Source organism: Vulpes vulpes, chromosome 5 (assembly GCF_048418805.1).
Source record: "Vulpes vulpes isolate BD-2025 chromosome 5, VulVul3, whole genome shotgun sequence".
Classification (NCBI taxonomy): domain Eukaryota; kingdom Metazoa; phylum Chordata; class Mammalia; order Carnivora; family Canidae; genus Vulpes; species Vulpes vulpes.
In genome coordinates this window covers 61,916,927-61,931,163 of record NC_132784.1, presented here as the reverse complement: position 1 = coordinate 61,931,163, position 14,237 = coordinate 61,916,927, and the positions used below count along the sequence as shown (strand labels likewise).

The 14,237-nt window shown below is 56.3% G+C and overlaps 1 protein-coding gene across 1 annotated transcript in view; it reads right to left on the bottom strand.

Annotated features, from left to right (window-relative positions):
- Positions 1-309: 309 nt before the first annotated feature.
- The window catches only part of FADS2 (fatty acid desaturase 2), a 32,392-nt gene continuing 18,464 nt past the window's right edge, over positions 310-14,237 (bottom strand). Inside the window, exons 6-12 of the mRNA XM_025987459.2 lie at positions 9,295-9,355; positions 8,919-8,995; positions 3,614-3,711; positions 3,303-3,399; positions 2,956-3,035; positions 2,370-2,495; positions 310-2,073 (exon numbers count right to left, since the gene is read on the bottom strand). Of these exons, the coding sequence (XP_025843244.1) occupies positions 2,022-2,073; positions 2,370-2,495; positions 2,956-3,035; positions 3,303-3,399; positions 3,614-3,711; positions 8,919-8,995; positions 9,295-9,355 (591 nt within the window). The 3' untranslated portion in view covers positions 310-2,021. The remainder of the gene's footprint in view (positions 2,074-2,369; positions 2,496-2,955; positions 3,036-3,302; positions 3,400-3,613; positions 3,712-8,918; positions 8,996-9,294; positions 9,356-14,237) is intronic.

Here is a 14,237-nt window from a genome sequence, read left to right as displayed (position 1 = left end):
GAAAGTGGCCTGTGCCAGCTCCTTGCTGCCCTCTAGAGACCTGCAAGAAAGCCTCCTGTGGCTCTGGCGGCCATGTCTGGGGGTGGGTTTGTGGGAATGCACTCAGGGAAGTGGAGAGAAGTTCTTTCCTGAGCAGAGGCAGTGGAGGACAGGGGCAGGATGACTGCAGTTGGGGAGAGGACAGCGAAAAGCTTGCTCTACCAACACGGGTCTCCTCCCTGGTGCCCAGGCCTTGGGTGCAAAGCCCCTTCCCTCCATCCCAACACCTGGCCCAGCATTAACAGGCAGGAGGACAAGGTCACCCGCTGATCAAGGAAGTGAGAATAAAATTACTTTTATTTCCAAAAAATGTGGGGGTGGGGAAGCGACATGGTAAAAATTAACATCAGTGCCCTATGGATCCATCTTGTCTCTAGGGAAGGACAGCTCCTGGGGCCTGGGTTCTCAGTGGGAGGGCCTTGGGAACCCATGTTGCCGTGGCAACCCACAGGTGCATCACACTGGATGAGTCCCTCCTGGCTGGCCAGAGCTGGGGGACCACAGCCCTTCCTCCAAAGGCACCCCCCCCTTGAGTTTGTTTCTGCTCCCCTCCCCTGAAGCTAAATACTGGTTAGTGGGTTAGATTTCCGAATGCAGCCCTGGATCCCTCCCTCCCTCTCACTCCCCAGCCCCTGGCCTCCAGCGCCCAACTCCCTGTTGGCAGTTTTCACTTGGCCCTCATCAGATCTCCCTCCTGATCCCCCAGATCCTCAGGGTCACCTCCTCTGGGACTGCCTCCCCTTGTGCCCCCACTGCCCTCCTGACAGCAGTGGCCCCAGTGGGCCCCCCTGCCGACAGTCGGGGCCACTGTGGCCTCAGTGAGTGAGCCCGGCTCAGCCCACCTCAGGTCCCAGAGGGGCAGGTGGTAAGAGGTTGTCACAAGGCCCAGCCCTGCCTCACCACCCCCCCACCCCCCCACCCCCGGTCAGAATGTATCCCTATAACAAAAGGTTAAAAAACCAGAAGACACAAGAGAGCAGAAGATAGTGTGAGCAGGTCCACATTAGCCACCCCACCACGGGGAGGGGCTGTGGGAAGTGCTCCTGCAGCTTGAAGGGCCCAAGGCCACTCGGCCACTTGGCCGCTCAGCCAAGCACCTAGAGATGGTTGGTACTGCCTGGCAGGTAACGGAGCACTTTGGAGAAGGGTCTGATCTCTCCAGAATCTTAGGTCTCCCAGCCCCAACAAACATCTGAATGGGGTTGGGGGTGGGGGGCGGGCAGGGCTGAGCCCTTAGGCCAGCTGAGCCTCTGACCTGGCCATGGCCTCGGCTGAGTCCACCTGCAGGACTGCCCCCTTGGCTCTGAGGTCACAGGCTGTGAAGTGGAGTAGGGAAACGTGGAAGATGATAGGATGGAACAGCACGAGCCCTGGTCAGAGCGTGCTGGGAGGGCGAGGACACTTCCCCTAGGCCCCCAGGGTCTGAGCTGGATGCGCTGCAGCAGAGGGAGCTGGGATCGGGGCCAGGCCCCTGGACACCCGATAAGAAGTGCCAGCAGAGAGGCCCAGAGCCCCAGTCCCGGTGTGGACTGGGAAGGAGACAGGTACATCCTGCACACAGGCTCCCTAAGCCTGGGGACCCAGTGGTGGGGCCTTGTGTGTGGGGGGGGCAGGGGGGGCGGGCTGGCCTCCAGGCCAGGGAGCCTCTCTGCCCAACGAGGACCCCACCCCACCCACGGCCCGCAAGAGCGTCGGAGACCGGGGGGTGTGAGGCCTACAGGCCGGGCACCAGGGGGGCATCACGGGCCATATCTGTGGACCTCTGGTCTGGCAGAAGCTTAGGGGCAGAGGCTGGGAGAAGGCGAGGAAGGGTGTCAGGGAGAGAAGCAAAGGGCAAGCAGAAGGGAAAACGGGAGAAAGACCAAAGATGGGATCTGTACCCCAGCCGCGTGGGCAGCCCACAGAACTACAGCCCACCCCTCCCTGTGACCAGCACTCCCACCTGCTCCCCCTTCCCCGTGGGTGCCCCAGGGGCTACAGCTTCATTTGTGGAGGTAGGCGTCCAGCCACAGCTCCCCAGACTTCTTCAGGGACCTGAGAAGAGGAGGGGACTGTCAGGGCTCAGGCAGGATGAGTGGGGCCGTGGAGGCTGTGCTGCGGTGCTGCAGGGGACCCCGTGAGGAGGGAGGGACTTCACCCAGCCCAGAGCAAAGCCAGGTCATTCCTAATAAGGGAGGTGGCCTGGTGGGGACGCTTGTGCCACAGGGCTGCCCCCTCATGCGGCTGTTGCCCCCTACTGCGGCTGTGGGTCTCCAACACGGGTCGTCCAGCTACAGGCCTCTCAAGGATGTCAAGGGGGCCCCTGGCACTCACGGACCACCCCCCCTTACCTGATGATGTCCTGTAGGGCCCTCAGCAGCGGCTTCTCCTGGTACTTGATGCCATGCTTGGCGCATAGAGACTTCACCAACGGCGCGACCTTGTGCAAGTTGTGCCGGGGCATGGTGGGGAAGAGGCTGGGGACGGCAGGGATACGGTGAGGACACTCCTACCTCCACTTGCAGCCCGCACACACAGCAGTCAGGGCCAGGGAGATCCTGTCCATGGCTCTCCCCGTGTGACCCTCCCCCCACTGCCCCAGGAGGCTGCCACACGGGGGCAGGGGGATGTGTGTGTGGGGAAAGCTGGGCCTCAGTTTCCCTGCCAATAAAAGGATCAATCATCCTACCCTATTAGGCATCCAGGATCAAGGGAGACTGGTGGTGTGAGCTCTTGGTAACTACAAAGCATGGGCCGCACATGAGGGGTGCTTGCCATCAGGGCCATGTGAGCCCCTCCCCGACTGCAGCGGGCTGGCAGCAGAGCCATGCTCTAGGCCTGGGAGAGGTAGCCACATGTGCTGCCCACGCCCAGATGGGGCTGGTGACCTCTTCCCTCCCCCTGTGCCACCCGCCTTTCCAGCCAGCCTTTGCTCACTGGTGCTCGATCTGGAAGTTGAGGTGCCCGCTGAACCAGTCGTTGAAAAAGGACTGCTCCACATTGCAGGTGGCCGCCAGCTGTAGAAGGGAGGGGTGAGAGGCCAGGAGTGGGGGGCGGGGATGAAGAGCTTGGTCTTCCTGTGAGGCCCACCCTCCCTATCATACAGCCCTGCCTCAAGACCTCAGCCTGCCTGGGTTCCCCACCAGTCCCTCCCAGCAGAAGGCTACAGACAGCCCCAAGAAGTCAGTGTGGAACCGGGTCTACCAAGCAGCCAAGAGCTGGAGGCCAGGGAAATCGACCCCCAGGCTCTGTGGGACCCTGGTGACAGCTCTTGCTACCCTCACCTGGCTGCTGAACCAGTCACGGTAGGGCTCACGGTCAATCTCCATGACGATGTGGTTCATCTGTGTGACCCACACAAACCAGTGGCTCTCCAGGAACCTGGAAGAGAACACAGCTCAGCTCGGGAGCCTTGCTCTCCACTGGGCCTGGCCACAGCGGGAACAGATCCTCTCCCCTAGCCCCAAACGGCCTGGGCAGGTGCAGCCCCGACCAAGGTGCCAGGTCGTGAGGCCTAGGGCAGGAAGTGGGGAGCTTGGAGCCCTTCTGCATGGGGCCCTTGTGTCAAAGCCCCATCAAGGCCAAGCTCAGGTACCTGATGAAGTTGAGGAAAAGGAGGGCCCCCAGGATGCCATAGAAAGGGATGTAGGTGATGAAGAACCGAACATAGTAGCTCATGGCCCAGGCCAAGTCCTGCAGAGAGAACGAGGTTAGATATGGGACCACCACCTGCCCCACAGGTGTGCACACAACCCCTCACATGCCCCGCTGGGCCAAGGTGTCCAAGAACCCCCAACAGACCTGGAGGAAGTTGGGCACTGGGCCCACAGGGGCGATGTGATGCTTATGTGCACAGGGCTGATGGGACCAACTTTGTTCCCAGGGGAATGCTGAGTGTTTGAGTGGCAGGAGGGGGCTGGGTGCCTTGCTTCAGGGAAACAGGTCAGGGGCCAGGAGATGTCAGCAAGGAGCAGCCCTTTCTTTCTTTGTTTGTTTAAAAAACTTTTTTAAAAAAAATTTATTTGTTCATGACAAAGAGAGAGGCAGAGACACAGGCAGAGGAAGAAGCAGGCTCCCTGCCAGGAGCCCGATGCGGGACTCCATCCGAGGATCCTGGGATAATGACCTCAGCCAGAGGCAGATGCTTGACTGCTGAGCCAGCCAGGTGCCCCAAGGAGCATCCCTTTCATGGTCCCAGGGATTCTGAAGGTGCATAGACCCCTGAAAACTGCCCTTCAGCCATGTCTTGCCCATCAACACCTGGGATTTCCTTTGTCACAGAGCCGAGGCCAGTGACACCGTCCATCCTCTCCCTAAGGCCCTTGCAGCCACCTCAGACACGCTGATCTTCCTCCCACACTTGGTTCTCCTCCCATCATCCCCTCTCCCTTCCTGCCCCTCACTGGGGTGGCACCAGTATCCCATGCTTGCGGGTCTTCCCTCAGCTGGGCAAGTGCTTCCCTCAGCCACTCCAGCTACTCACACCCTCCACGGCAGCCCCACAAGCAGGCACTCCAGGCAGCAGGTCCCACTCCCTCCACCATCTCACCGCCACCCGAGTCCACATGCCTCCACTGGGCCATAGCAGTGGCCTCCCACTGGTCTCCCGCTTCTCCTCGTGTACCAAGGCCACCTTAGCTCCAGGCAGAACCTGTCTCTGCCATAGAGCTCAGCCGATCGTCACCCAGGGCCTTTGCACTGATTCCTCTCCCCCATCGCTCCTCCTCTCCAGAGTCTCAGCAGGGTAGTGGTCAGAGCACAGGCTCCAGGTTGGCTGTGTTAGTCTCAGCTCCACCACTAGCTCTGTGGCGCTATGGGTGACTTCCTCGGCTATGCCCCCATGGCCTCATCTGTGGGACAGGGAAAGGACCTCCTGCTGAGGCTGTTCATGGGTCAACCATGTATTGCAATGGTGATCACAGCCCCAAAGGATAAGCTCTAAACGACTCTAATCCAGTTCCTTTATACTTTGTCACCGTGGGGATCTTCCTGACCTGGATCATGACACTGCCGTGCTTAAAGCCACCACTCGCTGCCTCCTCCTCTGGGGGATAAAGGAGACAATCCAGCCCCGGGGTAGGGCACATGGGCCCTTCCCAGGCCTGCCCACCGACCTTGCCTCCTCACGCAGCCAGCCAGACCAGGTTCTGTCACTGTAGTGTCATTTCCACCTGGAGGCTCCTTCTCCCCTTGTCTGCTCTGCTTGGCAAACTCCTGCTTAAGTCTATATTCAGTTAAGCTCCCCAAACTCTGTGACTGCTTCCTCTCTAGCCGGGGCTGAGTTGGGTGCTGGGAGCAAAAGGAGGTCCTTCCCTACATCTGGAAGGACAGGCTAATAAAGAGGTCCCTTCAATATCGTATGGAAAGTGACAGAAGCAAGGGGAGTACGGGGGCGGTCCTGACATGATGTTTGGATTTAGGAAGGGCATCCGTCAGGAGCGGGTGTCTGAGCCAGGCTGGGATACCACAGAGGTCAGCCGAGCAAAGAACAGTAGGAGACATTTGCAGAATGACAACAATAATGAAAAAAAAAGGTGGGGCAAGGGAAGACAGTGGCGTGCATTATGGGAGTCAAGTGCAGACCCTGTGTCCCACGCACTCCAGCTCAAGTGCTTGCTGTGGGGGTGGGAGATGTGGCCAGGTCCCATCTGCCTCAGGATGCTGACCCGAGCCTCTTGGGTGGGCAATGGAAAACCAAGGGCTTTACATGTTGGAAGAACACAGTCACATTGGAATATTAAAATAGATCTCTGCCAACTGGAGATGAAGGCATGAGGTAGCCTAGACAGGAAATGATGGAGACCCAAAGCAGAGCCCACGGCCCCAAGGAGGAGATACAGATTCCAGAATGATTTAGGAGGCTGGAGTACTTGCATCTGGGGATTGCTTAGTGGTGAGAAATCCAGGCTGCTCCCCACATGGGTGCCATGAGCTGAGGCAGAGGGGAGTGTTAAGAGGTCTAGGGGAAGGCAGAGGCTGGAGGGTTGGCAGCAGGCCCAAGGCATGACCTGGGATCCAACGAGGGGTCTTTCAGGGGGTGAGAGAAGCAAGCCTTATAAGTTCTGCTCCTACTCTTCATCACGTCCACATTCATTTTTTTGTGTGTGTGTATGGAGTGCAGTAGAAAATGCATGTCGATTAATGGGGTGGGTGCTTTTTTTTTTTTTTTTTTTGTGCAGAGTGACACACGACCACAGGACCACTGGTTTCAGGGGTCGGGTATGAAGCAGAAGCAGGGGAATTGAGAAGCGGAGGAGAACCAGCAGATGTGGGACTTGAAAGATGATGGGGAGAATTCCAGGAGAGAGTGGTTATTGGTGTTGGATGTAGAGAACTTCCAGGGAGGGAAGCTGAGAAGCATCTCCAGGATATATGGTCACTGCCAGTACCACCACCGCGGTAAAAACCTCCCTCCTCAAAGCTCTTACAGTGTATCACCCCCTTTCCTCCACATGACTGGCATCTGGAGCTGGACAAGTCCTCGCCATGGGGGGCCGTGCCATGCATGACAGGATGTTCGGCAGCTTCCCTGGGTGCCCACCAGGTGCCAGATGCCAGGAGCACTCAATCTCCCCTGCGTTGTGATAATCGAAAATGTCTCCAGATATTGCCAACTGGCTCAATAGAAGCTCCTGTTGGCGACGACTGCCCCAAGCCACAGGTGCACTTGGCACTGAAGCTCACTATTACCATAAATCAGAAAAGCACAGTACAGGATGCACCTCTGTGCCACGCAGCTGGGGACCCCTGGGGGTAGGGGCACTGAATCTTGCCTGCCCTGAGTCCCCAGCACCAAGTACTGATTGCAGTCAGCGGTTTCATAAGAGGAGCCCAAGGCTGGAAGACTGTCCTTCCTGCCCAACTTGAAACCTACTGCCCAGCAGGGCAACGGCAGGGCTGCCCAGGATCCCTGCCACCGAGCGGGCCCTGGAAGACCTGAGGGGTCCTATCAAATTTCCCTGGGCCTGCCATCTGATCCCATCCAGGTACATAGTCTTATTCCCTTCCCTACCATCCTTGAGTGCTTGGTCCCTTGGGGAAGCATAGGAAAAAAAAAAAAAAAGGTAAATATTCAGGCAGGAGTCATCTGCCATAAAAGCTGATTAAAATACCCTGGGAGGTACCAGGAAACCCCACGCAGCAGGGCTCAAGTTCCTTTTCAACTGTGGGACTCCTCCCAAGGCCCAGGGAACCCAATGGAAACAGTAATTACCATAGGCAGGAGATCCGGGTTCAAATCCCCACCGCTTAACTGACCCAGAAACTCCGTCCCTCCAGCCCATGTCATTTAACTCATAAACCTACAGGTGGCCGCGCTAGAACACAGTGAGTACTTATGAAATGCTCACTTCTGGAAAAATACTGTGCGGGTGGTACAGGTTCTAACAAGACATGACTGGCAGAGACTTCCAGAGTCCCACTGCCCACTAACCATGCCACTGGCTCCCGAGTCTCAGTCCTGGACATTAGCAGCACTAACAGATACGGCCATTATGCCCACAATTTCAGTGTGCAAGGACAAGGCAAGGCACTTTGAAGCCCTTCCGAGACGATAGAAATATGAGGTATTTGTGGTTGAAGTTGGGGGACAGAACAGGATATGGCTTGGGTTCTTATGCTGGATCCACCCCCTGACGTCACCCTGGGCAAGTCTCAAACTCTCAGAGGCTCGATATTTTCATTTATGAAACTGGGTTGTGAAAAGAAAAGAAAAAAAAAAAAGACCAGCGATACCTAAGTGACCTTCCACTTGGTCTCCAGGGCAGGGGCCCTGTCCCTGTCCCAGTGAACCCTGCTCTGCCACAAGCATACTCTGCCTGCGGTGATGGGTCCCTCCAGGTCATTCTATCAACCTTTTATGCAGAATGACCCGCGCAGATCTATATAAAGCCGGGGACCAGAGAGTGCACCAAAGCCGTATGGCCCCTGTGCACAGTTTGCTTCTCTCTCTCTGGATACAGAATCTGGAGAATTGGTGTGACTGGCTGGACTGTGTCCCCTAAGATGCATATGTTGAAGCCCTAATCCCAGGGCCACATGTGACCTTATTTAGAGATAGGTGTAATTCGCTAAACTGGGGTCAAGAGGGTGGGCCCTAGTTCCCTGCCACTGGCATTCTTAAAGAAAAGGGGAATTTGGACACAGATACAGAGACACAGGCAGGAGACCCAGCCGTCCACTAGCCAAGGCCACTGGCCCAGACCAGGTCCTCCCCTAACAGTCCTCAGAAGGACTTATGCTGAGGGCAACTGGGTGGCTCTGTGGTTGAGTGTCTGCCTTCAGCTCAGAGCGTGATCCTGGGGTCCTGGGATCGGGCTTCCCACAGGGAGCCTGCTTCTCCCTCTGCCTCTCTCCGTGTCTCTCATGAATAAATAAATAAAGTCTTAAAAAAAAAAAAGAAGGACCCATGCCGACAGCATCTCGTCTAGGACTTGTAGCTTCCAGAACTGTGAGCACTGACATCCCTGTTGTGGAACAGAGCAGCTACTCTGTGCTTTGTTGTATGGCCTGAGCAAACAAATACACATGTCCTCTCACCCAGTGCCTGGCTGCTCTCCATTTACCATGTGGAGCGAGGTGTGCGCTGGTTCATGGGGTCTCAGGGCTCCACAGGAGGCAATGGCCAGGGTGGAAGACAGGTGGGCCCAAGGTGGCTCTCATCACATCACCTTCAGGGGCTTTCTGAGGGGGCTCTGCGAAGGCGGTGGCTGCCTACTGACCCCACTGTATGTGTGGTGGTGGGGGATATGTAGGGCTGTGGCCTCCCTGGCTCCTGGCAGCCCCAGAGGAAGTCCTTTCCTGAGTGTGATGAGGCAGCCCCTCTGGGAGGCAGCCGGGCCCACCCACCCCTGCCCCCAAGGGTTCCCAATGGCCCAGGCTAGCTGGACCCCTTGACTCACCACCCAGTCTCTGCGTACGATCATGGTCATGATGATCTGGTACTGGAAGTACACAGGGATGAGCAGCGGTGGCCCGACTGTGGAGAGAGCAGAGGCGCTTAGAGATGTGGGGGGCCCAGCTCTGTAGCTCACAGGCAGAGGCAGCGACCTGTGCCTGAGGAGGGGCTGGAAGCAGATGCCCCCCATCTCCCCACCCAGGGACCCCTGAGTGTGGGGCCCCAGGCCTCTGTGTCCCCTCTGTCCCATGAGCCAGGGGCAGTTTGCTTGGATGACTGCTGCAACCCTTCCTGCTCTACCAAGCTTAGGGGTGATCGTGGGGTCCGAAGGGGTGGCAGGTGTTCCAGGCTGTGGTTGGAGAGTGGCCCCCAGCACTCACTCAGGAAGAAGTATTCATGCTGGTGGTTGTAAGGCAGGTATTTGAGTTTCTTCTTGCCGTACTGAGGAGAGAGAAGAGAGGGTGAGCACCTGGCACCCCTGAGGCTCCAGCCGTCCGCACCCCCTGTCCATTCTGCAATCATTGCTCCTGTCTTGTCAGCCCACACCCTGGTGCCCTGAAGCCTGGGATCTTGTGACTCAGAGCCCACATGAGGGACACTAAATGAATGTTTGTGGAGTGCACGCCAACCAAACGACTCAGATGGGTGTCCACCGAGGAGCTCCTTGGCCAGTCTCCACCCATTTGAGAGTGAGAAAAGCTCCTGGGGCAAGCTGGGGAGCTGCCCAGAGCTTGCAGTAGCCTGAGGAACCCAGATAAGCACCTGGGGAATAGTTAACAGTCACCAGGCTGGGAATATCTACCTCCTGAGGGCCTCTTGCAACTTTCAAAAGTTAATCCTTCTCCCGGGCAGTTATTTTTCAGTCGAGGATGCTGGCAGGCTGCTCCCCCCACCCCCCCACACACAGGGTACCCTGATACCCAAGACAGTCACAGAGTATGGAGCGTAGTGCCGGGGCCTAGACATCCTACTGCACAAAGCTGCTCAGGCCACGCTGAGCACAAGCTGGTGCGGGAAGCCCCTGCCCCACGGGGTCCCTGGATCCCTTTGATGCTAGGTCTCAGCCCTCTGCAGACCAGTCCATCTTGCTCCTTGGGGCCTGAGACCAGAAGATGTTGCTCAGAGAGTGGCTCCTGCTCTTATTCTGTACTGAAAGGCCATGGCGGGGGGGACGGGGGGAGCTTGGAATCTGCCAAGATCACCTGCACAGATCACTCAGCCCTCGTACCCCCAACCCCATTTCGGTACCCAAATCACCAGTTGTTAAGAGGAGCCAATGAGAACACAGGCAGAAATGCCAGGGGCTGGCTGCTGGGACGCAGCCCCTCACTCGCCCTTCCCCGGATCCAGCCCTGTCTGTTCCCACTTATCACACTCAGGAGATGAAAGCACATTATGGATAGAGAGACCCTGGATGTTGACTAAGCCAGTACCCATCTCCAGGGTAACACAGAGAGGGAAAGGACTGCCAGAAATGCAGGGAGGGCCCACGATTCCTGAAAGGAGGAGCCCTGGGTGGGAAGGAAGGCCAGCCTGTCTCTAGGCCTGGCATCTTGGCGCCAGCAGCCACGGTCACAGCACATCTGGCTGAAACACCACTAGAATTGAGCCCTTTGTTCTGCATGGCCTCCTGTGCCTTGGCAGGGGTCTCACTCATCCCCAGAAAGTGTGGCCATTTGCACAAGGACAGTCACCAAGGCCAGGGCTGAGGCTGGCCTTAGAGATGTCCCGGCCAAGGCGGCTTCAGAGGCAGCTATGGAAGATTTCTCAGAGGAGGGAGTGGGGGGGCAGGACTACAGGTGCACCCCTCAGTGGCCAGTTGGGCTGGGCAATGCTGTGGTCCAGGATTCCAGGGAACATGTGGCCTGTAGAACGGGTTCCTGGATCCTGCTCTAACCTCCTCCCAGAAGCCAGGAAACAGGCCCACAGGCCCAACCTCTGTCTGCAGGCTTCTGGGCCCCAAACAGGAGCCCTCCCTGCTGCAGCTCTGTCCACTGATCATCCTAGGAGGTGGCCGTGGGCCCTAAGGGTTAGACTCTTGGGAGGTGAACACTTGGGGTGGCCCAGGCAGGTGGGCAGACCAGACAGTCTTCATAGAAGGACCTAGGGTACTACGGGGTTGGGGAAGGGGGGCACACCAGGTAATTCATTTGAAGTCATATTTCCATAGTAAGCATGCTGTTTTCCTTGATTTATGGTGACCTCTGGGGAGTGACAGATTACATAGGCGACACTCCCCCAGCTGCCCCTAAGCCAACAGGCAGTCCAGGCTCCCATGTGTGCTCCTTTGTTGCTGTAGACTATCATGCAGAAGCTGCTGGGTCCCTGGCCTTTCTCTATCAGACCCTGGGTGTTCCAAGGTTCAAAGGAGGCAGGGCCTCAGGATTCAGAAACAATTCAGTATTTGAGCGAATTTCTTCCCACACACCCTCCTCTGCCTTGCTATGAGCTGAGGATTCCCTCCTTGTCAAGTGGGGGTCTGATGGGCACTTGCCAGGGCGGCTGAGGGACCGGCAGCCGAGGTGGGTAAAATGTTACTTCGGGACTGTGGACAGAACCAGGAACTGTAGTCACAATTCCACGTGTGACTGTGTGTGCTGGCACACATAATCATCACTGCACATCTGTTCCCATCTTGATGACCTTAGATGAAGCAACTGCAAAGCCCTCTCTCAGGGTATGGTTGGCCCACAGTACCAGTTTTCCTCGGAAACCAGAAAGCACACGCACAGTGTAACAATGTGGCTGACTTGTTGGCTCGGCTCTTTGCCAGCATCCAACCACAGAAGTCACAGGTGCGGAGAGGATCAGGGTTCTAGAACATACCAAGCTGGGAGGAGCTACTCCTGGCATCTCAATTCATCAGGAACCTGAAGTGATCCAATAAGCCCAACTCCCGAGGGTCCAGCAGGTGGTGGCCCTGGGCAGTTTCTTGCAGAACCCAGAAGCCCTAGCTTGGACCTGGATGGCCTGGGAGTGGAGCTACCTTTTCCTCAAGCAAGTTATCTCCTGTCCCTTGCCGTGAGCCTTTCCATCTATGAAACGGGCATGAAGATAGCTCCTGCCTCATGGTTAGGCCAAGATTAAGTAATGTGCTGCACGCTGTGCCTGGCACAGCGCTCGATGTGCAGATTCAGTCAGGGTCTGCCCTGTTCGCCACTGGGGGCCACTGGGCCTGGAGGACCCCCTGCATCTCTTCTCCTCCAGGAGAGTCCTCATCATACCCAGGGAAGAGGCTTGGGTGGCAGGGCAGCCATAGAAAGAGAGGGTGCTTTTACTCAGGCCAGGGGGCTTCTTGTGATCTAGAGATGAACATGGAAGCACACGGAGGGCTCCCTTTGATTCATGCCCAAGCAGAGGCTTGGGGGGGGGGGGGGACGGGACGCAAACCAGGGTAGAGAGAGTGGGAGCCCTGCTGGCCCTGGTGGCCTGGTTTCTTGGAGGTCTCTACCCCTTTGGCCAGACTGGGCTGACCCTCCTGTGCTCAGCCTCTTCCCAGACCGCAGGCCAAGCTTGGATTGTAGCACATGCCAGGGCCATGTGCAGGGGACTTTGCAGCTTTGGAACAAAATGTCTGAGGAATGACAAGGGCCTTCCTTGTCTGTTCAGGGTTGGGGGAGGGGAGCTGTCGCCAAGCCCAGTCCCCGCCTCTGGGAACCTGCAAACTCAGAGAGAAATGAACTCCATGGCCAGGCTGGGCATATGCAGAATGGCAAGGCCCCAGTCCGTGGGCCCTGAAAGGACAACCTGAAGCAGGAAGCCTGGAGGCTTGGTGGCAGATAGGCAGTGGGAAAGGGAGAGCATCCTAGATGAGGGGGAAGGCAGGACCTCACGTGGGGAGGCATAAACACTCCTGGCTTCTGAAAAGCCTGCTTCTAGGGCCACAGGGATAATGGCCTCACTGTTCCCCTCTGGGATGTGGCAGGTGACTAAAAGGGAGGGGTAAAGACTGCCCCTGACCTCTATTTAATTCTATACCAGAGGCTCCGGGAACCTCTTCTAACCCAAATCAGAAATAAGAAGGTGGAGTTATGAGAAAAAAAAGTACATTTTCATCACTTTCAAGGGTACAACAGTCTACCCAGGAAATTCAAAAGAATCAACTGAAGGACAACTAGAATCACAGGCCTGAGTGGACACCAGCTGGACATAAGCTAACCATCAAGTATCAACAGCTTCTGGAACACTGGAGAAGCGCCGATCCCAACAACACAAGTAGGAAAGATCCATGCTTGAATTGGAAAGGAAACACCCACAAAACGTGTAAAGAAGATTATAAAGCTTTCCTAAGAGAAAGAAAAAGAAGTTTGAGGAACTGGAGAAAGAGGCCTTACTTCAAGCTGGAAACACAGAGTATGAAGATGGGAACCGTTGCTGCCAGCCAGCGATGGAGGGCAAGGGGTGGATGGAGAGCAGATGGCATCCTGCAGGAGGCTGACCACCCCACCCAGTATATGGCTCAGGGGCACACTCCCCCACCCCAATGGGGGTGCTGGGGAACCTGGCTGCCTCCAGACAAAGGTGAAGGGCAGCCACCAGCCTACCCACACCCCATCTGGCCAAAGTTAAATAATTCAAAAGTGAAGCCACAAAACACTGAGCCCCACACTGGGTGTAAAGATTACTTAAAAATAAAATCTTAAAAAAAAAAAAAGAACTTTTTAAGCATGAAAGAAATTAAAGGAATTTGCAGGAGGAAAAAAAAATGAATACCTTTTGCTACATAAAACAAACAAAATCCTCCCAGAAGTCATAAATAAGACCAAAAGGCAGAGAACTAACTAGGAAAGGGGCTTCAACTGCTAAGATCTGTCTACTTAATTTCTGCATAGCTGTTTGGAGCCAGTTTGTTTATCCTGGCCTGGAGATAAGAGCCTCTGGCCTCCTTGCTCTGGAAGCCAGAGGATGGCCAACACCCCAAGGTGTGGCCATTTGGGGCCAGGGCAGTGTGGGGTGTGGTATGTGGGTCTGGCATGAGCCAATCCTATCAGACCCAAAGTCACCACAGTCCCTTCCAGGGCAGCATGGTCTTGTGGACACCAGGACACAGCTTCACCCAGTAAGCATCTGGCCTTTAACCTGCCATGTGTGTAGGAGAAGAGGATTTCTACAGAGCACTGTGGCCCTGGCTGTGGTCTTTCAAAAGCTATTAGCAACCACACAACCAGATTTCCAAAACCTCCCACCCTAGCACCTGCCCAGCAGCCAACATTCAAGAAGTATTTAGGGAGAGGAGGTGTTAGAATAGACTTCGCTGACCACCAAGCAGAGAGGAAAGAAAGCCTTCCTGCCAGCAGAGCTGGCGAGACTATATTTCTGTTGT